At 32.6% G+C, this 23,057-nt stretch overlaps 3 protein-coding genes across 4 annotated transcripts; 2 read left to right on the forward strand and 1 right to left on the reverse strand.

Annotated features, from left to right (window-relative positions):
* Positions 1-299: 299 nt before the first annotated feature.
* Positions 300-1,788, forward strand: LOC140829973 (protein DELETION OF SUV3 SUPPRESSOR 1(I)-like). 2 transcript variants are annotated; one of them, XM_073193254.1, is made up of 3 exons: positions 300-436; positions 592-687; positions 1,417-1,788. In XM_073193254.1, exons 2-3 carry the CDS (start codon positions 594-596, stop codon positions 1,560-1,562), a joined length of 240 nt encoding a protein of 79 aa, XP_073049355.1. In that variant the 5' UTR covers positions 300-436; positions 592-593; the 3' UTR covers positions 1,563-1,788. The 2 variants fall into 2 exon arrangements, with proteins under 2 accessions (XP_073049355.1, XP_073049354.1); XM_073193253.1 differs by lacking the exon at positions 300-436 and adding an exon at positions 461-500.
* Positions 1,789-9,703: 7,915 nt separating this feature from the next.
* On the forward strand, positions 9,704-11,570 carry LOC140829974 (bidirectional sugar transporter SWEET5). The gene is made up of 6 exons (XM_073193255.1): positions 9,704-9,894; positions 10,224-10,260; positions 10,348-10,564; positions 10,663-10,824; positions 10,954-11,073; positions 11,162-11,570. Exons 1-6 carry the CDS (start codon positions 9,852-9,854, stop codon positions 11,312-11,314), a joined length of 732 nt encoding a protein of 243 aa, XP_073049356.1. The 5' UTR covers positions 9,704-9,851; the 3' UTR covers positions 11,315-11,570.
* A 734-nt stretch (positions 11,571-12,304) lies between these two features.
* On the reverse strand, positions 12,305-16,474 carry LOC140829350 (serine/threonine-protein kinase 52). The gene is made up of 6 exons (XM_073192469.1): positions 15,970-16,474; positions 13,960-14,081; positions 13,619-13,815; positions 13,316-13,490; positions 12,786-12,920; positions 12,305-12,689 (listed from the first exon to the last, which is right to left on the reverse strand). Exons 1-6 carry the CDS (start codon positions 16,268-16,270, stop codon positions 12,483-12,485), a joined length of 1,137 nt encoding a protein of 378 aa, XP_073048570.1. The 5' UTR covers positions 16,271-16,474; the 3' UTR covers positions 12,305-12,482.
* Positions 16,475-23,057: the final 6,583 nt, after the last annotated feature.

Consider the following 23,057-nt stretch of genomic DNA (forward strand, 5'->3'; position numbering starts at 1 on the left):
TATGTTAGTTGATTTCCCAGCATTAAAATGCAGAATTCTTATGAAGTATGTTTATAAAATATTATTATTGAGATTAAATAATAATTTTTCTCTTTTTCATTTTGAAAAGATTCAATAATAATTTTAAAATATTAGTACGTCTAGAATTTCTATTTTTAAAAAGGAAGATTTCTTTTAAATAAATAATTTTCTGTTCTCATCTCACGAATAAAAATTCGTGTAATCGACACCAAGTCTAAGATGTCTGTTTGTACCAAGTTTCTTGGTGCAACTTCTTAATCGTAGGATGAAACTGCAGTTTCTTTATTCCTAGGTGCATTCCATACGACGTCGTCGAGATGAAAACTTCACCCGTTCCTTGTGAATTTACTTTCTTTTCAAACTTTGGGAAATATCAATTGATAATTCTTAACGTACTTCTAAATTAACGTAACTGGTAATATGAATCTCTGATTGAGTATTCGCACTTATTTCTATGTTCAAGCTAGACTTTTTAGGAGGTTTTTGCACCGGAGAATTTTGATTTTTCTGTGTATTATGTTGTGGTATGAAACTAATTAAATGCGGTGAGTTTTTTGTTTCATGATATAGGAATGGCGACTGAACCACCAAATCCTGGAACTGAAGAAGTGGAGATGGATCTATTTGAAGACGATGACGAGTTTGAGGATTTTGATATTGATCGTGGTAAGCTTTCTAAGTTTTAGCATGTTTTAAATTTTGTGATGGTGAATTAGGCCTTATGTTTTATCAAATCAAATATGTAGTGGATTTTTAGGTCAGTGTTTTTAGTAAAATGTTTGGAACTGAGAATTATGCTACTCTGCTGGATTGAAAACACTGGCAATGTTGATGCAATATCCTTTATTTTGTGTTCTGGCATCTCGAAGATTATTGTCTGAATCTTTGAGATCGCTTACAAGCGCTCAATCTCCAATTTGCTTGGTGCATCTGTCTTTAAAAGTTATTCCAACTTTGAAATAATGGGTTGCCCTGTTCTATAATCCGGTAGTCATTTTAACATGTTGGTTGGGTGAGTGGGTCTCCGTGCTCATTAGACTTCTAAATGAGTAAAACTCCACTCTAGCTGGTGGTCCGTATGGGCCTTTCACAAGTTGATGATCACTAGCATGTGTTCTTCGTTTTGATCTTCTTGTTGCATGTCTTTCTTCAGGATGTATAAGACTGAAAATTTAAGTCTGAAGAACCTAGTTTGTATCTGTTCCTCGACTTGGTCAATTTTGTTTATCGCCCTTCCTCAAATGATGAACACGCAATGCAAAATTCTCTTTTTTCTTGTGAGTTTTTCATTTGTTTGCAGGTCATTAAAGCGAAATTTGATTATGAGTAGTCAAAATCTTTAGTAGCGCCAAGTTTTGTGGATTTTTTGCCCCCTCATGGTTATTGTGGTTGTAGAGTGGAAGGAGAAAGAGGAAGGCAAAGAAGTGGCTCAACAATGGGAAGATGACTGGGATGATGATGATGTCAGTGATGATTTCTCATTGCAGCTTCGCAGGGAAGTGGAAAGCATCGCTGAGAAGAATGAGGCCAACTCTACTTGATTTGTTGATGTTGGTCATGCTTTGCCCTAACAACTTTTATTATATTGAATGTGTTGGATACCATCTTCATGGCCTTTTTGCTACTGAAAATGTTTTGATTTTGAACTCTAACCGGTAACAGCGATTCCATCTGCATAGACCGTCTTTATTCCTTGATGTCTTTTTGCCTGTGATTCTGATTACTGAACATTTATAATGAAGCAATTACTGTTAATGATTTCTGAAATTGAAAGCATCTTCTTATAGCCTTTCTGTTAGCAAATTAGATATTATGTGGATGGCTTGTGTCGTGTTCGTGTATGTTTTTGGTTGATTGATTATTGTGCATGTTTGGAGACTGGATTGTATTCGTAATTGAAGTCCTATATATAACACCTTATCAGATGTTAATTTTCAGCGGATGCTGTTCTTGCTACGCTGGTTTAGAAAAATAAAATAAACCGGAGGGTTTCGTATGTATCATGTATGACGCATATTTATTCCATCTAAAATGATGATGTTCAAAGTATATTTGAGGAGTCATACACTCGAGTGCTGTATTCAGAATAACGAGAAAGGGCATATTGGATGGTCAAGTAGTGCCCTGATGCAAGTGTCATGGCTCTTGGTGTGGATGGAAGATTAGTCGAGCTGGAGCTAGAGATGCTTTGAGTGGAAAAGTTATCGTACATGAACTTGCGAGCGGAATTAATTTTAAAAAATTTATCATGTTTTAATAATGTGTATGTAATAATTTCAAAATTTTTACTACTGCATGTTGAGCAGGATGATTGGAGTGATTGAAATTGAAATTGAAATGCGATGAGGAAACTGAAAATAAGATAATAATAATATTAAATTTATTTTTTTGGGGAGAAAGTATTATCAAGAAAATAAGAGTCAAGCGCCACCATAATTTGAAAAAAAAGAGCCAACCATCCATGATTGAAGATTGATGGTGACAAAACATTGTCGTTTAATAAAGTTTTAATAAAGTATTTTATCATGCTTATCTTCTTAATCGATCCCACATTCATTATCTTCTCGCCAGCATTTTAGTCTAAACACAGCTTCATTTATCTGTCTATATTATTAGTTAAACAAAAAAACGCTTGTGAAACGGCATTTTTATGGGTCGAATCTCTTACTTGGGTCATTCATGAAAAAATTATTACTCTTTATTGTGAATATCAGTAGGGTTGATCCGTCTCACAGATAAAGATTCGTGAGATCGTCTCACAAAAGACCTACTCTATTAGTTATTATTAATTAATTAAACTTGAGTCACGTAGTAATCGATTTGGTCCATAAATGTTACGCTAAATTTCAAAAATTGTATTTTTAGAAACAAAAATTTACACATACATACGCATCGCATGTTGTCATCTCTAGTTTTATAAAATACATCGCGAATGCGACATTCCTATTCTTATCATTTCCTTTAGATGGATTCCCACGATTTTAAACTTGTATGTTTCCCGTCAGTACTAATCTACTATTTTTGGGTCACTGGTTTGTTTCCATAAAAATAAACTTGTCATAATCTAAAGTCACATATATTTTATTTGTTCTTTGAACCAAATGAAAGAATATTGTCAACAAACGAGAGACGTAATATTTGACATATTTACACTTGTTTATGAATTATTGTATTTAGGGATCATTGTAATTTGACCAAGAAACCATGAATACTAAAGATTGGCAAGAACAAATACGACAACTCAAAATCCAGCTCTTTCTTAATTCTCTCCCACCATCGGTTGGTATGTCATCTTTCATCACAATTTGCCTCTGAATTATCAGAATTCCAAGGTTTCTTCCACAAAACAATGGTCCTCAAATTTCAATCTTCTAATTCAACTCATCAAATCTCTCTTTCCGAATCAAATTCATCGTGCCAAATGCAACCTAGACGTTGTCCCTGAGTTATCTGCTACATCAGGGACATTCAAATAATTTCTTAAGCACTGACAAAATGCTTGCAACGTATGCAGCAAATAGTCAATCACTATAACAAGGGATGTGCCGCCGCCCGAATACGAAAACTATGCAGTGAGGCAACGCTAGACTAACTCTACTCCAACTTCATCTGAATGGCTCCTATTGTGAACTTGTTCAAAATGTAATGATCCAACGGATGCTCTACAGATCGGGCAGGCTGCGGTCTTCAAAAGCCAAGAATCAATACACTCAGAATGGAAGCTGTGATTACACTTGGGCAGCATCTTGCACGTTTCCCCGTTGTTGAAATTTTCCAAACACACAGAACATTCTCTATTCCCATTCTGTTCAACCTTGTAATCAAAACATGGCAACTCCTTTATATCCTCTTGTCTCATGCTCGGAATCCGAACCGCTCGACTAGGGCCTGAAATCGATGTCCCTTCCTGGGATGGAATCGCCTCTGAAAGCTCTCCCCACCACACAAATATGAATGATGACCAAAGCTGCTATCCCGACGAATAAAAGTGTCACGGATAATACAATTTCCATGATCATGGCTTTATTATAATAAAAAATAGCATTTTAATCAAGCAAGTAGCTTAGTTTTTTTTTCAAGAAAAAAAAACCCTTTTCAGGATTTAGATTTCTTGACAAGAACACGACTTTTATATGCCAAAAAAACTGACAAATGAAAAACAAAAATAACAGAGAAGTGAATTAATTCCAATATGTAGAAGCTAAGAAAGGAATAAATATCATGTATATATCTATGTTAAGACCTTTGGTGTTGGTTCATTCACTTAATTTATTCACAAATAGATAAGTTTTCTTTTATTATATTATTTTTTTCCTTCTTTGGTTGATGGTGTAGAGTGGAAACAATTTCTTGAAGGAGAAAAATGTAACAAGAGGTGTTATGTGAAGTCTAAGGAGCTTTGGTTGGTCTATAGGAAGTGACAATGACATTCAAATTAATTCGTTTTCTTCTTGTATCCAAATAATGTCTAAGCATCCTATTCAACGTCATTAAAAATAAATTTTAATTTACTAAAACCACAACTTTACACAATAAATTGTTGTTTTAACAATAAATTGAAAAACCTTAGTTGCAAAAAAATATATTTGCGAAATTGATAGGGGTGAATGTGGAATTTACCATATATACCACGACATAAAACGTCGTGTAAAAGTTTTAAATGGATAACAAAATGATTTATAACTTTTACTATTATTGATATATAATTGGAGCCATGTTAGACAAAGCAAGTTGATTACGATAATGGATTCTAAATAGTGTGTTCCTCTATTTATATTTGATTTGTATGGCGATATCGATACTCTTGGGATATGTGTTGGGAGTGGGTCTCATGTGAGACTGTCTAACGGATCCTAATCTGTGAGACGAGTCAACCCTACTCATATTCACAATAAAAAGTAATACTCTTAACATGAAAAATAATACCTTTTTATGGATAACTCAAATAAGAGATCCGTCGACCCGTAAGACCGTTTCACACAAATTTTTGTCATGTGTTGGTCATTTTCCTCACACGGTTAGACTTTGAGAGATTCGAATTGCAAGTTGATTGATTTTGATTTTTAGTCGAGTTTGGTTATCTTTTACCTTTTTTATTTTTGGTGTTCATTCAGAATTTTTATTTATTGTTTGCTTTTCTGTTTTTTTGCTTTAGCATCGTGGCTTCTGATGTTTATTGTAATCTCTATGTTCTATATTGAGATTTCTCGATCGACCGATAATTTTAAACTACAAGTTCTATATTCCTTTTAAATTTCTGTTTTAGATCCATGGGTAGAAGAAAAATGTTTATTTATCAAATTTCATTAAGACGTGAAACTATGTAAGATGTTTAATTAATATAGATTATCAAAATCGTAAACAAACAAATATATAACCAAAATTGTAGTTTTTCTAAAAATAATTGTGAAATGTATTTCATTATTGAAGGAGAATGATTTGACCAAAGAAAAAGCTAATTACCTCAACTTTGAGTAATTGACAATTGAAATAATAATAATAATAATAATAATAATAATAATAATAGAGTGAATTTATTTGATTAAGTTGCTTTCTTAATAAATTGACGACGTGACAAGATAATAGGATAGTCACATTCCATCAAATACAGATAATATAAATTAGTTATGGAGCCGCAGTCTAGAGTTCAATGGTATTGACTTATTGTAAATACCAAATTATACCAATAATATTAATAAAAACATCATCATAAATTATTAATAATTTAATAAAAACAACAACATAAAATATTAATAATGATAATGCGTACGCAAGTCATATTATTTTGGTTGCATCATATTATTTATTTTCCGTTTCAACTCAAAAATTATATATACTAGCGTATAAAATCTTGTTTTAGTTAAAATATTAATAATTACAAAAATTTGGATTTAAAAAAAATGAAAATTCAAGAAATCATATGATTTTTTTGTGAAGGGGAAATATACTGCAGCTATGTGCATTTGATAAACCATCGGACTGAATGCAATATCTTACAAACCATGTCACTCGGTTAAACCACTGAACCTTAGGCAACCCTTGTGTGATAAGCTCGCTCAAGAAGATGTTGATAAATAATTGAACATGTGACCAATAGGTTATAAGTACACATGCTCTACCAATTTGAACACATTGATTTGAGATATGATTTATAAACTACCATGAATAAGATATGAGATATTATTGAAGATAAATTTGAGGGGAATTTAAAATAAAATGAAGATTTAAGAGTATTTATGTAAAATTAAATAAGACTTCACCAAATTGATTGCAGGCAAAAACTTGTGTGAGACGGTCTCACGGGTCGTATTTGTGAGACAGATCTCTTATTTGGGTCATCCATGAAAAAGTATTACTTTTTATGCTAAGGCTACGTTTGGTTGGAATGATAGGATAAACTAATGATTAGTATGTAAATGATAAAGAAAATGATTGTGGTAGGATTGTAATATATGGTGTAAAATAATATTATGTTTGGTAATATTTTTAAGTGTAGGATAAATTTGAATTTTTTGATGAAAAGACAAAATTGCCCTTCCCCTTCACGGCGGCGGCGACGACAACAGTGGCAGCGGCGGCGGAAATGGTCGGCCGGAAACGGCGGACGGGGCGGAGGCCGGAAACGGTCGGCCGGAGAAATCGGCCGGTGCCGGCACTCTGCCGGCGGTCGGCGGTCCGTCGCTCTGCCGGCGGTCGGCCGGCGCTCTGCCGACGACGGCGGCGGCGGCGGCGATCGGTGGCGAGAAGTAGTGGTGAGTTTGAATATAAGAGAAGGGTAAAATTGAAAAAATAGGAGGTATTAAGAGTTGGATAAATAATCCTAGGGGGTGAGGAGGTATTATTTTAACCCACCTAATATAACCTAATCATTCATATGAGGGATTTACCTGGTTAAATAATCATGTGTACCAAACAAGGGATAAGGTGGGTAAAAAAAAATAAACCCACCTTATCCCTCAAACCAAACACTACCTAAGAGTATTACTTTTTATTGTGAATATGGGTAGGATTGACCCGTCTCACATAAGATTCACTCTTGATTACAAATTATTTAGTAAATGATACTCAACTTTAATATAATAGAAGATAGGTCGATAGAATATATATACTCAACTTTAATACTAGTGAATAATTGAAAGTTAGCTCTTTGAACAAAATGTATGTGGAAGTGAAATGCATCAAAAACACTTATCAAATTAGATAATCAACTGTTGGACCGAGCGCTTACCGCTTTACCAAAAGCTATAGCTAGTAGCAATGTTTTCAAAACCGGACCGGACCGGCCGGTTGGACCGGTTCAACCGCGAACCGGCCTCCAGACCGGTCCGGACATAAATAAAAACCCGGAAAACAGGTTTAACCGGAAAAAACCGGTTAAAACCCGGTTCAACCGGAAAAACCGGAAACCGGCCGGTCTTCAGGAACCGGCCGGGTCTGTGAAATTATAAAAAAAATTGCCCAGAAATCGGCGACGGTTATTTTAAAAATATGGCGACGGTTAAGGAATAACCGTCGCTATTTAGCGACGGTTTAGTTTAAACCGTCGCTAAATAGCGACGGTTTTTAAGGAACTTTATGTTTGCTATTTTTTTTATAATTAATCTTGATGTTTACTTGGGCACTTAAACTTGGTCATCACTATTTGGTTACATGTTATGTGTAATTTGGATTTTTGAATTTGAAAAGTGATGTTTATTTTGATATTTGTTGTAATTTTCATATTAAAAATTAAATAAAAGCTATAAAAACATAAATAATCAATATTTTACTATTTTATTTATTATATAAAATAAATAAAATATTAATTTTATTGATCCGGTTCGACCGTCCGGTGGAACCGGTTGAACCATTTTTTAAGGCTTCATCGGTTCGATTAACGGTCCGGTTATAAAAACACTGGCTAGTAGTAATGGTGCAACTCAAATCTTTTAAACCGCACAGCAGCTCAAGCACCACGGTTCGATCGCTCTACCAAGCAGGGACAATTATTGCACCCAACAATCTCCCTCCCAATAAATGCACTCCTTGCAATCAATGGGAATCGAACCCGTGACCTTGGCTCTGATACCAATTGTAGGACCGAGCGCTTACCGCTTTACCAAAAGCTATAGCTAGTAGTAATGGTGCAACTCAAATCTTTTAAACCGCACAGCAGCTCAAGCACCATAGGTTCGATCGCTCTACCAAGCAGGGACAATTATTGTACCCAACATCAACACTACGGATAAAACTTTTGTAAAACAAAAATTCTGACAATGAGCTTTTTATTAAATTATCGATGTACGTACTTGATCTCTTGTGGCAATTTAAAATCTATGTTTCATCCAAGGATCTCAGCATATATCTTTGATTATTTATAAATTTCCTTTGCCCTAATTTATTCTTTTGAATAGAATTTTACATTATTCAAATAAATCTATTATATCTCGAATTTATCAAAAATCTAAATAATTTTTTTAAAAAACTCTATAATTTAATATGCACATTATTATATATAAAAAAATTATTATATTTATTTCAAATTCAATTTATTCTCACTAACTATTTCCTATGGATTAATCATAACTCGACCATCTTTAAAATGAGTGGGTGATTTGACAATAAATGCGCGTCACATTAATTAATTACTATTACACGTATAATTAATTATTTAATTTGTGGCATGAGTTATATATACATAATTATAAATTTATTGCATTCGAAACTAGCTCGATGAAATCTTATCTAAGTGATTATCAAGTACATGATATAAATTATCGTGTCAGATCAAGTGTTTATCATTAGGTCAAAAGATACAGCTATTAGTCAAGACACGACTTTAATTTCTTATATTTGTGGAAGCACAAAATGCACTTACTTGGGTACTAATGAGTCAAGCTGTTAGGCTCATGAGTCAGGAGATGTGTAAGTCTATCTAATAGTGTTGTCTCATATTCCTTAAATATCAGTCTTACCATTTAACTACTGTTGGCTATATCCTCAGCGTAAACAGTATTATCCGTTAAAATCTGGTATCACACTTTTACAGCCTACTTAGCTAACCAGATCAAGAACCATAACGCCAGCAGCTTGATGTAGAAGAATTTCTCAGGAAATCACACATATGATCAGTACTATTTTCACTTATGCACGTTTAATCCAACAAATTGTTTACTTATATATTGTAAAATTATTCATTGACATTTTACTAGTTGTTCATCAAGTAATTGTACAGAATTGTGCATTGTTCCCCCATAAACATGTAAGAACTGAAAGTTTAATTAATTGCTATCGTTTATTTAAATTAATTATAATTATAAAAGAGAATTTAACTTTTTCAATTTAATATGCGTCTGATTCAAAAAATATTTAAAAAAAAAAAAACAACAACAGTGGACGTTTCAGACTAAACGAGATTGAGTAATGCTGTTTTCGTATTAAAAAAATCAATAAAAAAACAAACAGACGATGTAATAACACATATATAAATATAAATAAAATGCCGATTAATTTTCGAATTAATGATAGATCGGATTGCATGCATGCATTCTCGTATGTACGTCTATCAATAAAAGATCATTAATCCTCATCGTATTATTGCAGTCAAAAATCGACTCCAAAATTATAGGAAAACAGATGAACTCGTAACCATCAAATATCCATTTGAAACTCTATATATAGATCCCTTTGCCCAGGTCAACCCATAACAAAACAATTTTAGGCAAATATAATAACAGCTGTTGGAATTTTTTGTAACTGCAGATCGTTCCAACATTCTTATTATATGTATATTTCTTCTTCCCTTCCGATCCAGCATTCTCTTTCGTGGTCGTGCAATTTGAGACACAAAGATGGTGGACGCAGAAACAGCTAGGACCATTGTCGGGATTATCGGTTCGTATCGATCTCAATCAAATTTTATAATGACCATTATGATATTCTATAAAATTTTCAAATCATTAATTTATTTCGTAAAAGGATCATATATACAAGAATTAATCACCCTTTGGTGTGAAGCATTCATCCTTTGTCATCTCATTTTACTAGCCATGCAGCTAGTATTGGATCAAATAGAAAACTTGATCGTCGTTCAAATAAATAAATAAATAAATAAGGTGAATGTGTTCTTGTTAAACGTAAATCGCAGCGTGTGCTACTACCATATATCTTTTAATCTATTTATTGCCTATGAAATCTTATGATTTCTTTTGTTGAATTTGCAGGAAATGTGATCTCATTTGGTCTCTTTCTATCCCCTCTGTAAGTGAACAAAGTATATGTATTTTTATGTGTAGCATTATTAGTTTCTATGAAGTAAAATAACGTTTAGTACCATGATTTCTTCAGTCCAACGTTTTTCAAGATATGGAAAGCGAAATCGGTGCAAGCATTCAAACCCGACCCGTACATCGCGACGGTGCTGAACTGCGCAATGTGGGTCTTCTACGGGATGCCCTTCGTTCACCCAGACAGCCTTTTGGTAGTCACCATCAATGGCATCGGGTTCTTCATCGAGATCTTCTACGTCACCATCTTCTTCATCTACTCTGATTGGCCCAAACGCGTATATATGTTCACCTTTTAATTTATCCATCTAGCTTTCTTTATATCTCGTTGGATACCTAAATTTATTGTTTTGTTTGCTTCTTATTTATAATTTAGAAAAAAATCCTTCTGGCTCTGTTGATCGAACTGGTGTTCATGGTGGTTGTGGTGTTTATAACGTTGGTGTTTCTGCATGGTACCAAGCAAAGATCAATGCTCATCGGAATATTGTGTATAGTTTTCAATATCATAATGTACACATCTCCCTTGACCGTCATGGTACGTGGTATTTGGACTGTCATACGGTTTAAAAAGATATTAGATAGTTGCAATCATTATCACCGGCTATAGATTATAGTAAAGAGATATGATTTGATTAGTTTTAATGATTTTTTTGAATTTTTGCAGAAACGGGTAATTAAAACCAAGAGCGTGAAATTCATGCCATTTTATCTGTCGCTTGCCAATTTTTTGAATGGCATGATTTGGTTTTCATATGCTCTCATCAAGTTTGATCCCTATGTCATGGTAATCACTTCTGTCTGTCTTGATACATTCTCTAATATTTCATCTATAGCAATATTTGGCTGTAATTACCATTTAAATTGTCATGCAGATTCCGAATGGTCTGGGAAGTTTGTCTGGTCTCGTTCAACTGATACTCTATGCAACCTACTATCGGACCACCGACTGGGACGATGATGGCACCGGCAGCACCAACCAGCCGGAGATTCAACTGCAGAGGACTAACTCAGCAGCCCCTGTCTAATACACTTTACGGCTACATCTATCTATACATGCATTTATGCTATGTAAATTTGATCTTGTCTTAATGTTTTCAAATCTTGGTTTATATATATATATATATATACACACACACACACACACAATCGATCAACATCTGGTACCAGTGTAAAAAGATCAATTGGCTATGATACAAAGGAAATGATTTTTCAAAATTATTTAGATACTCCATGTATGCATCATATCTGTAAAAATATTCAATTATATGATGTATTTACGGATTCAAATTTCGATTTTTAGATGGCCACAATGCTAATATACTTTGTGATAGATTAATCATAATTCATAATATGTCGGCATAACATCGACAAAAACCTTGTAATTATATCAGATAAAGAGAATTAAGTGATTTTCAAGTGTTTCCAAACAAAAGCTGTGAGGGAAGAAGAGAAGCAAAAGAGGCAACAACGTTACGAGCCCAACTAACATGTGAAATCTCAGTAACTTGTAAACATACGTAATCTACGGATCTCTTCAGCTTTTGCACCAGCGTAGCTTAGGTACTCAGTCAAGCCAGTTGACTACTCACACGGCTAACACAGAATGCAAAACTATATATCACAAGCTAAGAGATTTCATGACCTTCAACCACAGACAGAGGCTGCTGAGTTCGCTGTCCAAAAGCCAGGAGGATTCGCCCTTCACCATGATCTCAAGACTCCTCCAACACCAATCATGCCTTTTCCGACATTAATACAAGCGCTCACTTCCATTTGGGTCCGTCTGGTCGGGCTGATTTTGTATTTATCTATATTATAATAGTTGAAATACCTAGAGCAACTAAATTTAGTAATAAATCGAAAATACCATTCTTCTCAAATTACAAAAAATTGATGTTGTTTTGAATGATCCTGTCCCTCTGTTAATTCTTTATCCACTTCCACCGTTAGTTTTAGGGAGTCAGGCTTTTATTACATAGTTATAATCGAGTGGCATAAACAAAAGATGCAGCAGATAAACGAGGCAACACATCACGCATGCCAGTTGTGATTAAAAAATATCAGCTTCCCCAAATTTTCTAGAATGCAAGAAATATCTAGCAAATCTTGTCAGCCTACATTATGAACACTCCAATTTAGTTTTATGTCATACAAGAAATATGATAATTTTACAATACTCCCAAAGGTAAATTTTCAAGGGCCACGAGTTTTCCTAAAACACAGACAACTTTGTTGCTGATCGATGGGGATCATTCCTCCGCCTCGCGATGTGTCTATCGCCTCTATCATCGCAACAACTTCATCCATTTCGGGACGCTTATCTGGGCTTGCATCCCAGCACCGTCTCATCACATTAGCAAGGGAGCTTGGGCAACATCTCGGTATCTCTGGCCGCAAATTCTGAGGATAAAATGTCAGGGGAAAAGAATGCATGTTGTGAACACATTATATTAGATGGAGCTTTTAGAAAACATAATAACTAAATGGAGACAGTACCTGGCGAACTACTGCTGAAGTCACCTCAGAGAAACTAAGATCAGGGTATGGCATGTCACAGCAATATATCTCCCATAAGCAGATTCCAAAACTATAGACGTCGCATTTTCTATTATACGGGCTGCCATTCAGAACCTGCAGTTTGTTTTGTAGACACGAGGCCTAAGTTAGTAATGTGGCAACATTTTTCTCAAAGGATGAGGGTTATGCGGACATCGGTGATTTAGACCAATGCCATTGCCACAGCATTAACGTAATTAAACTGTCATCCGTGAACACCACCAAGTACGTGAATAATATAATTATTAATTCCGGGTAAGAGATGTTTCCAATTTTGAGGATTAATAGAAATAGAAGCAGAACAAGTAATTTTTTACGTTTTTAATTTAATAACATACACATACATTCCTTCAAATAGTAAGAGGGAATGGAAATGGTTCCTGCTGGTCCCACTCTCCACCACCGCTGGTAAATTATGCTATAGGTTGGTTAAAAAAATGAATTGCCGCATATAAAGGTAAACAACACACCTCAGGAGCCATGTAGCCGAGGGTCCCGGTCTCCCCAGTCATGTCATTTGGATTTGAAGCTTCAACACGAGCTACCCCAAAATCAGCTATTTTTATCGTGCGCGTCTTGTCCAGCAGCATGTTTTCTGTCTTGACATCTCTGTGAACAATCTTCTGTGAGTGAAGGTAGCTTAACCTACACAACGACAAGAAAAATCATTCATACTTGTATAAAGTCAACTTGATAAACTTGCTTCAAAAACAACCAGTAGAGAGAGTCATAGACTGATAATTGTGAAAGTGGACAATTTGAATTCAAGGTACCCCCGAGCAAGATCGAGTGCCATCTGTACGACCACTTTAAATGCTAGCTTTTTTCTCCGGTTTTTTATGAGGTATGATTTCAAGGCACCTCCTGGAAGATATTCGACAATAACACAACATATATTACAAGGCATGCCAATGTGGCCATTTTCTGTTTGAATGTTAAGGTCTGAAGATCCCATTGTTGCACCTATAAACTGCACATGAATTAAGCAAACATAACATCGACATCAGTAGGACGTGAAAAGGATTACAAACTTGGAAAAGAAGACCAACTAAAACTGACCAATCATCTCTAACCAAATGTCATTAACCTCAAGATGCTAGAAATAGATTACAACCTTTGTCACATTCGGATGATCAAGTTTATGCCATACTGCAACTTCTTGAGTAAAAGCTGCCCTTAGTGATGCTATTTCGGCTTCGGTCCTGTGGCCCTCTTCCCCCCAGTCAAGCATTTTAACTGAGGATCATAGCAAGCCACCAAAATGTCAAACTTTAATTATCTACCGCAACGATAAAAATGGGTGGGGCTATCAGTACAAAAACAAATCTTGACAGTGAAAAAACTGTAAATACTGTGTATATTACATTTCAGCACAAAGTTAGCAAAACGACTGGGAAAAAACAGACATCTAATCTAACGTGAGTCAAGTGAACATGTTCAAGTTGATGACCAAAGAAAAGCGGCGATGTGATCCAAAGCGAACAATTCATCCCTGTTTATCTTGCCCCGATAAAGGAGACTAGAATAAGTGCAAAGAAATGTAGCATCACAGGTATTTGAAAATTAGTACAGGTGGCAATGGTAGAGGCTCCAAAATCTTGAATATTGGATAAATACTGTAGTCTGAAGGCAGGCAAAGCGATTATTCTTAATTGCAAGTTCACAGTGCCATGATAACAACAATGAATTAACCCAAATAAAATAATAATAAATCCCATAAATTTTTTGACATTGAAACTTGGAATCTCATAATCTAATTAAAACAATCAATACAGCTTGAAAAAGGGGGCAGACCTAGAGGAGATCGAGCAGGGAACTCATATTTATATGTACTTAAAGGAATCTCGCCCTGGCCCCAAAAGTAAATAAGTCACCTCAAATAAAAGACTATGCAACCTATACTCAATAGTTGATATTCGACCAATTCCAAATTTTGAAGCACAATTCATAGTGACAGTTCTTGCTGAACGTCAATAAATCCAATAATATTCAGACAAAAAGACACTATCCTTAAACAGGTAGAGCTGAGTTAAACTAAAGTTTGTTTTATTCTTATCTAGATAATATTATAATGTTACTCTATTTTGTGATAGCTAAACAACGTTTCTCAGTTATCCTTGTCGAGTATACAAGTCAAACCTTGAAATCTTGTTGAATCACATGAAAGTTCATTATGTACCAACCCCAGTTATTGCATTGCAGTCACCTTTAAATTCAGTCCACCCCCGTGCCATTAGTCACGGATTCCATAAGAATGCATTCATTACACCAATCACCCACCCTCATCCCCATCTTCCATTTGAAGCCTGGAATTTTTTTCCTTATCAGCATCAGATGATTGTAAATGAATAACTTCATCTACTTTACATCTTAAACTATCCCAAAACTTTCTCCATTACAAGATCTTCATCGTCTTTAGAATATCAACTATTACTTAAGGAGTCGTATGCGGTTAAGCTGATAAAATTTCACAGATAAGATGTCCCACTGCACATGGTCATACACCACAACCACCAATAAACTAGAAAGGAAAATTAATTAAGGGGATGATGGACGAGACCAAAAAAAGCAAATAAAAAATGAAAAGGCATATATTTTACGATTTACCACTACCCCACAAAGAGGTATGGAACATGAATTTAGAGCTCTGGGTATGGACCACACCACGATCAATATAAGACCGACCAAACTTATTGTGGCCCTAAAAACTTGACCTTTAAGGAGAGTCCAGTCGGGGCCAACTCAAATAAAATCACCTAAACACATTAAATATGAATTCCACTTCACTGTTATATGTTTCAAGTTCTTGTTTTCTATGACGAGCAAGAAATTAATCTATTAAATTTTCTTCAGCGAAAGTAGAAGAATCTTTGCGTAAACTAAACAGGCCTCTATATGCAAAGCAACATCATTTCTTAAGCTAAATATAGACCAAGAAAAATAAAGAATTTGGGGATGAGAAAAGAAAAAAATCCAGAAAATGACAAAAAAGGGTGACAGTGATGATAATTATCATAGGAAAAAGCCCTAAACTTTGACGAAACGAGAAGTTAAAGACCAATAAAAGGAAACGCCGAGCAAAAAAAAAAGGATGAGAGTATAGCATGACAGAGAGGAGACTGACCGGCAACATCTTGGCCGTCGTAAATGCCACGATGAACAGTCCCGAAGGTGCCACGTGCAATCACACCTTTAATAACAAGCTTAGAAGGATCAATCTCCCACTCACGCCTCTGCCTCCTGGGCACGGAAATCGCGGCGGTGGGCGCGACGGCTGCTGCTGCGTAGCCGGAATACTCCTCTTGATTATCCATCTTGTTTTTCTCCAGAGTCAAAGCCCTGTTGAGATGCCTCTCCAACTGCTCATCTAGACTCTTCAAATCTATCTGATCTGCTCTCACAAACCCGTCGCTTCCTTTCTCCATTTCTTGATCCCTGTGCGTGTTTTTCTATCAATGCTTCTTGGATGGATGGTATCCCAGAATCACTAACACAGGCAAGATCTATATCACATACTTTCTTGATATTTTTATGTATGATATCACAAGGATTCGAAGTAAAAATGGGGAAGCTGCGATTAATAAGAGGGAGGTGGGAAGAGGGGGAGAGTGTATGTATGTCTGTAACGATGATAATAATAATAATAATAATAATAATAATAATAATAATGTAGTGTAAGCATGAGTGAGCAGCGCCATGTGCCCACATGGAATTGCCTGACGACGTCGTGTCTGTCTGACCCACACAACGTCCTTGCCTTTGGGACCAACCCCATATGTACCACGCTATTCGATTTGAGACTACTTGTCTTTGAATTCGAGATTTAATTATAATTATTATTTTATCTATATCGAAATATTTAAATAGTCGAGTTTTAAAATTTTGAATATACAAATCAAGATAAAAGTAAAAACTTGTGTGAGACGATTTTATCGATCGTATTTTGTGAGACGGATATTTTATTTAGGTCAGCTATGAAAAAGTGTTATTTTTTATGCTAAAAATATTATTTTTTATTGTGAATATCAGTAAGATTGATCCGTCTCACAGATAAAGATTAATGAGATTGTCTCACAAGAGACTTACTCTATATATCGCATTAGGCAAAAACTTGTATGAGACGGTCTCACGGGTCATATTTGTGAGACGGATCTCTTATTTGGGTCACCCATGGAAAAGTATTACTTTTTATGCTAAGAGTATTACTTTTTATTGTGAATATGGGTAAGGTTGACCCGTCTCACAGATTATGATCCGTGAGACGGTCTCACATAAGACTCACTCATCGCATTATACATAATTTAATTTTATTAAAAATGATTATATAACTCGATTGTTCGAAAATATATTGTAATTGATTTGATCGTTACAAATGTGACATTCGATTAGGGATGAAAGCGGCATATGGTACTATAATACCTTGTTATTGTTGTATTTTAAAATATATATATATATATATATTAATTAAAGCACATAAATATAAAAGTCTCTTTTGATTTATTTCCATCTCTTTTTAAATATATTATTTTTAATATCAAACCATTATATGTAAAATTATTAAAAATTTAAAACATCTTTTATAATATTATTTCCACAAATATCAATTCAGATATAACTTAATATAATCATTATGAAATAAAAAAAAAACCATATATTTAAAATATTGTATTAATCCACTTTCACATAAAAATAATGAAAATGGAGAAGTTATTCGTTTCAAATCACATAATAAATATTGACAAAAATTTGTGTGAGACGATTTCACGGATTGTATTTTGTAAGACAGATATATTATTTGGATCATCCATGAAAAAAGTATTATTTTTTATATTAAGAATATATTATTTTTCATTGTGAATATCGGTAGAATTGACCGTCTCACAGACAAAGATTCGTGTGATCGGACACAAGATATCTACTCATAAATATTTTGAAAATCAGATTTCGAAAAACATATATTTTAAAAATATCCTCATATAATTGCTATTCGATTAAATTCGTATTCATCCTTCACGATTGAAAGCAATGTCAAATTCATCTCTGACATTTCAAATTACTTCAATGTCATTTCTCATAACATTTTTTTTTGCCAAGTAATTGTCTTTTTGAGTTGTTTTACTTAAATGTCTTTTGGTTATTTACATAAAATTAATTTAAACTGTATTTTTACAAAATTATATTTTGTTTTAGCAAACGCGAGTATTTTTATCATTTTATACCGAGACTGTTATATTTTTATATTGTATTTGTTTCAAGTCAAAGTCTTTTAGTATATCAATTCGACAACAGAAGAATGGATGGCGTAAGAGTTGTTAATCTATGAACCATCTATAAACAAGTTATGGTGTCTTTAATTTATTGCATTCACTTGTTGTTTATGTTTTGACATACATTGCTGAAACATTTTACGTGATATTTCAAATGTCAAAATGTCGCATACAAAATATTTGATAAAATGATTATTGTTGTTTTACATTCACTTGTATATCTTTTAACTATTTTAAAAATTATCTAATTGGTTTAGAATGATTATTTTAAGTGTCTTCCACTTTATTTGAAAAAAATATTAAATTTAATTTTTAAGTGTTCAATATTTTAAGAACCAAGCTATTTTAGCTCGATGCTTGTCCCATACTGATCTTAACAAGTTGTATTAGAGTAGATTGTTCTTGAAAGAACACTTTAAATTCATGACTAAAATACTATTTCATTGCATTCTTTTAAGATTTTCATTTTGAGATATATTCTAAGAGTTTATGCGTGGTTGAATTTTTTTTGGCAAATTATAGCAATTTTTTTTTACAAAAATGACATAATTTCTTTATCGGTTGTCCAAATAATAAACCATTTATTGCATTCAAAATAATCACAACAATATAAAATTTACAGTCTGGTCAAACGAGGAAAAGTAGTTTAATCTCTTGAATGTTTAATGAATTATCGGGTTGACATATATATCTTGATTTTGTGTTGCTTAAGATTTTTGGGTTTAGTTTGTCTATTCTTATTCAAACTTAATTACTCGATTTATGCATCTATATGTTGACTATGTTTCATAAATGTCATATATTTAGATTGAGTTTAAAAATTTAATGTTGTGTCATTATTGACCATTATTTTGGTTTTCTCTCCATTTTTTAGTTTCAAACATTCAAAAATATAGGGAAAGATTTTATTTAAATTTTAAGGAAATTTAAAATACAGGGGGAGATAAAAAAAATTCTTTAACGTTTTTATTTCATTTTTTCTCATAAAAAAAGGAGAGAAATATGTTGATAAAATATGGTTTTAATGTCACGTATTACTTGAGTTTCGATGTTCATTTTTTATCCAAATTTTATGATCATAAAAAAGTGATATTACAAGGTTACATAAATGCTAACAATCTTGAATTTGATGATAACAAAACATGTTATTGTATTTCTAACATATTTAATCAAGTGTGTAATTAATAAATAAAAAACTCGAAGTTTTGAGAAGTGGAAACTCAAATTCAGCACAACAAAATCAGTAAAACAGATTCGACACAGCAGAATCAGGACATTAGAATCAGCTGACCTAATTCAACAGACTCAAAAGTGCAGCATTGGATTCAGCAGACCAAACCAGCAAGGCTGAATTCAGCATAGGTCAAAATCATCGAGGCTCGAGAAAAAGTGGTCAGCAATGTGAATATGACCGTTTCAATGTCATTTTCCGTACTTAACTTTTTAAAAGGATCAAATTTTTGTATCTAACGTTCAAATCATTTTGGAGTTTATAAATATAACATATTGAAAATCAAACAAGAGTTTTGATATGGATTCAAAGTATGAACATGTTATATAAGAAGAAAACAAGCTAGAATTAAAGCAAGCCCAATAAAAAAATTTGAGAATACATTTTAGAAACATACATTGTAATGGATTAAATTTTCACAAATAATCACTCACACATATACATGAGAGTTGAATTTCAAATAATAGATTAATGATAGTCTTTACACAAAGACGTTAAATATTGTGTTTTTATTCTTGACATAAGAGACATTCGATATTATACGGATTATGAGAGTGTGACATACAATCGATGATGTGCTAGGAGTTATAGTTGAGGGTGCTCATTGGAATCAAGTTTGGAGCATTGTACTTGTTATAAGTCAAAGTCTTCTAGTGGATACCTCCGGAAACTGAAAAAAGGGTGCCATAAAACTTGTTAATATCTGAACTTCCATAAACAAGGCATTATGTCTTTAATTTATCGCATTTACTTTTCGCTGTTGTTTTGAGATGCATTGTTGAAGCATTTTATTTGATCTTTCAAATACCAAAATGTTGTATTCAAATTATTTGATAAAATGCTTCAACCATATTGTTATATATATCTTTTAAATATTATACAAATTATTTAATCAGTTTTAGTTTCTTCTGTTTTTTTGAAAACTAATTTTGATATAATTTATCGATATTCAATATTTCAATAACCGAGCTATTGTAGCTCAATGTCTGTCCCCGCCAAAAAATTAACTAGTGGTATCAGTTTATGATGTTTTTGAAAGAACACTTGAACTATTTATTTAATATTCAGGGTTTTAAATTCATGAACATAAAACTGTTTCATGCATTTTTTTAAAGAATTGAAATTCCGTATAATCTGAAGAAAATGAGATACATAACATACAAAACCTTGCAAAAATTCCATAATTTTTTTTTTAAATTAAAATAAATAACTTCTAGAAAATATATTTCAAAAATAACCTCATATTTCAAAAAATTTTAAAATTAATAAAATCACTTTTTTATTTTTATAACAATGCATATTTAAATTGCATTAGATCAAGAATCGTACCTACGAAATTTCAAGAAAAACCGATAAAAAACCATCGACTACTAATAATTCTAAATTCAATATTAATTTCAAAATATAAGTTTCAATATTAAACAATGAAGTTTCTATAAAAAACTTCATTCATCTTAGTAAATGACATTCATCATAGTGTAATCCTATGTATATCTTTTATAAGTTTAATAATTCCATATAAAGTCAGTAATGATTTGTTTCTTTCAAATTTACTCACAAAAAATAAGAGTTCAAATTTTTAGAAAAACCTCTAACAAGAAATCTCAACTTGATAAAAATCTGGTTAATATATGAAAATAACATTAATATATTAATTCAAATTAAGGAAATGTTTTCATCAAGAAAACCATAAAAAATATTTCCTTAAAAATAATAGAAACACAATTAAAAACACACGAACTAACATATAAGTTTAATGACTCAGTCAAGGTTAGGGTAATATAAATGAATACTGATTTGAAATCAAGATTTTGACAAGACAAATACTTGCGTGAGACGGTCGCACAGGTCGTATTGTGAGATGAATATCTTATTTGGGTCATCCATGAAAAAGTATTATTTTTTATGCTAAGAGCACTACTTTTCGTTGTGAATATAGGTAGGGTTGACACGTCTCACAGGTTAGAATCCGTGAGATGGTCCCACATGAGACTCATTCTTTTGACAAATACAAATATTTTAAAAAAATATAGATGTAAAACTGTTTTTACTATTTATTTGGATGATATGAATGAAATATAACGTCATTTAATTAAAAAAAATGCTAATTTAGAATTTCAAAGAACTCAAAATCCTGCATGGTATATACTGATGGTGTTTTAATCTTCTCGAATAAAATAGATGAACATTTTAAACACCTAAATTTTTTTTTGTATATTACAAAACAAAACAATTTAATAATATCTAAGTCGATAGATGGAATGACAGATATAATGTCCTTAGTCTATTACAAAAAACGACTATAATCGCAAATGTCTGTAAAAATCACACTATTACAAGACATAAATATAGCCGAACTTCTGGGCAAATCAAGGGATGACGAGATTACTATGTCACAAGCCAACAATAAGAAGACATTTTAAATTTCATAAAAAAAAATGAATAAGGGACACCAATTTCATATGAAGAAGGGAATCCCAACAAGATGTTGTAGCCACATTAATGTCGACAATTTCTTTATATTTCATATGCAATCCCTCACATTAAAAGATAAAAATGTTGAATACTTTCAAATGTAAACAAATATTTGCAATATATATACATATATATTAACTGTAAGTTGGTGGGAGAATATATGGAAAAAAAATATGGCCAAACAATCAAATGTTTTAATTTTTTGTACTAAATTGACTTTAAATTTTCAAGTAACTTTTATTAGATGCAGAATATTTCGTATCAGCCAATATTCAGATAGTTTTCATGGTGAGTACTCGTTATATATAAAAAAATGTGTGTGTGTATATATACACATGATATGATGTATACTTACTGTGTACACTCATATGAGCGCCGATGATATGACATTCATGTATTAGATATGTATACACACACGTAGGATTTTGATATAATACACAACTACCGTGCATACTTATGTGAGTACTGGTGATGTATCACTCACCTATTAGACGCACAATTTTGATATATTTCATTATATATATAATTTTGTTATGATGCACACCAACCGTGCTCACCTCTGTGCTCAATAATGAGGTGATACTTACCTATTAGATGTGATGGAGAATGTCAAAATTATATATTTAATATACGAGTGTCACCTCATTGATTGATACAAAGCAAGAATAGTTGATGGACAACATATCAAAACTAGATTTTGAAATAAGATTGAAAAGACACATCAATTTATAGGAAAAAATTCATATCAAAATGATCCCACATTTTTTCTTATCGTTATTTATCTATAATATCTATATTATATCATCGTGATATTATTAAGGTTGAGAAACTCATAATAATTAATTTTGATATTATTTAAAAATAACAAAAATACCCCACTAGAATTCCAAAAATATTTTACTTTTATATAATAAAAATTAATATAAAAATATATTTAATTAAATTTATATATTCCTTTATAACTATAATATCTATTTTCTAAGAAAATCAAAATTACTTAAATATTTATTTTTATCTTAATCTAGAAATAAAAACCAAAAAAATTGTTAATATATGCACAAAATACTTGCTGTAAATAATGATAATACAAGAGAAAATTTGAAAATGTTTGCAAAATTCAATACGGATTTTCTCAAATAAGTTTTTTGAATAAAAAAATATGGATCTGAGATTATTTACTTGTGTCTTTTTTAATTAAGCCCGTCATTTCGAACGCTAACTGACTAAAAACGAATCCAA

The sequence above is a fragment of the Primulina eburnea genome, chromosome 4, assembly GCF_022965805.1.
Source record: "Primulina eburnea isolate SZY01 chromosome 4, ASM2296580v1, whole genome shotgun sequence".
In the NCBI taxonomy this organism is placed as follows: domain Eukaryota; kingdom Viridiplantae; phylum Streptophyta; class Magnoliopsida; order Lamiales; family Gesneriaceae; genus Primulina; species Primulina eburnea.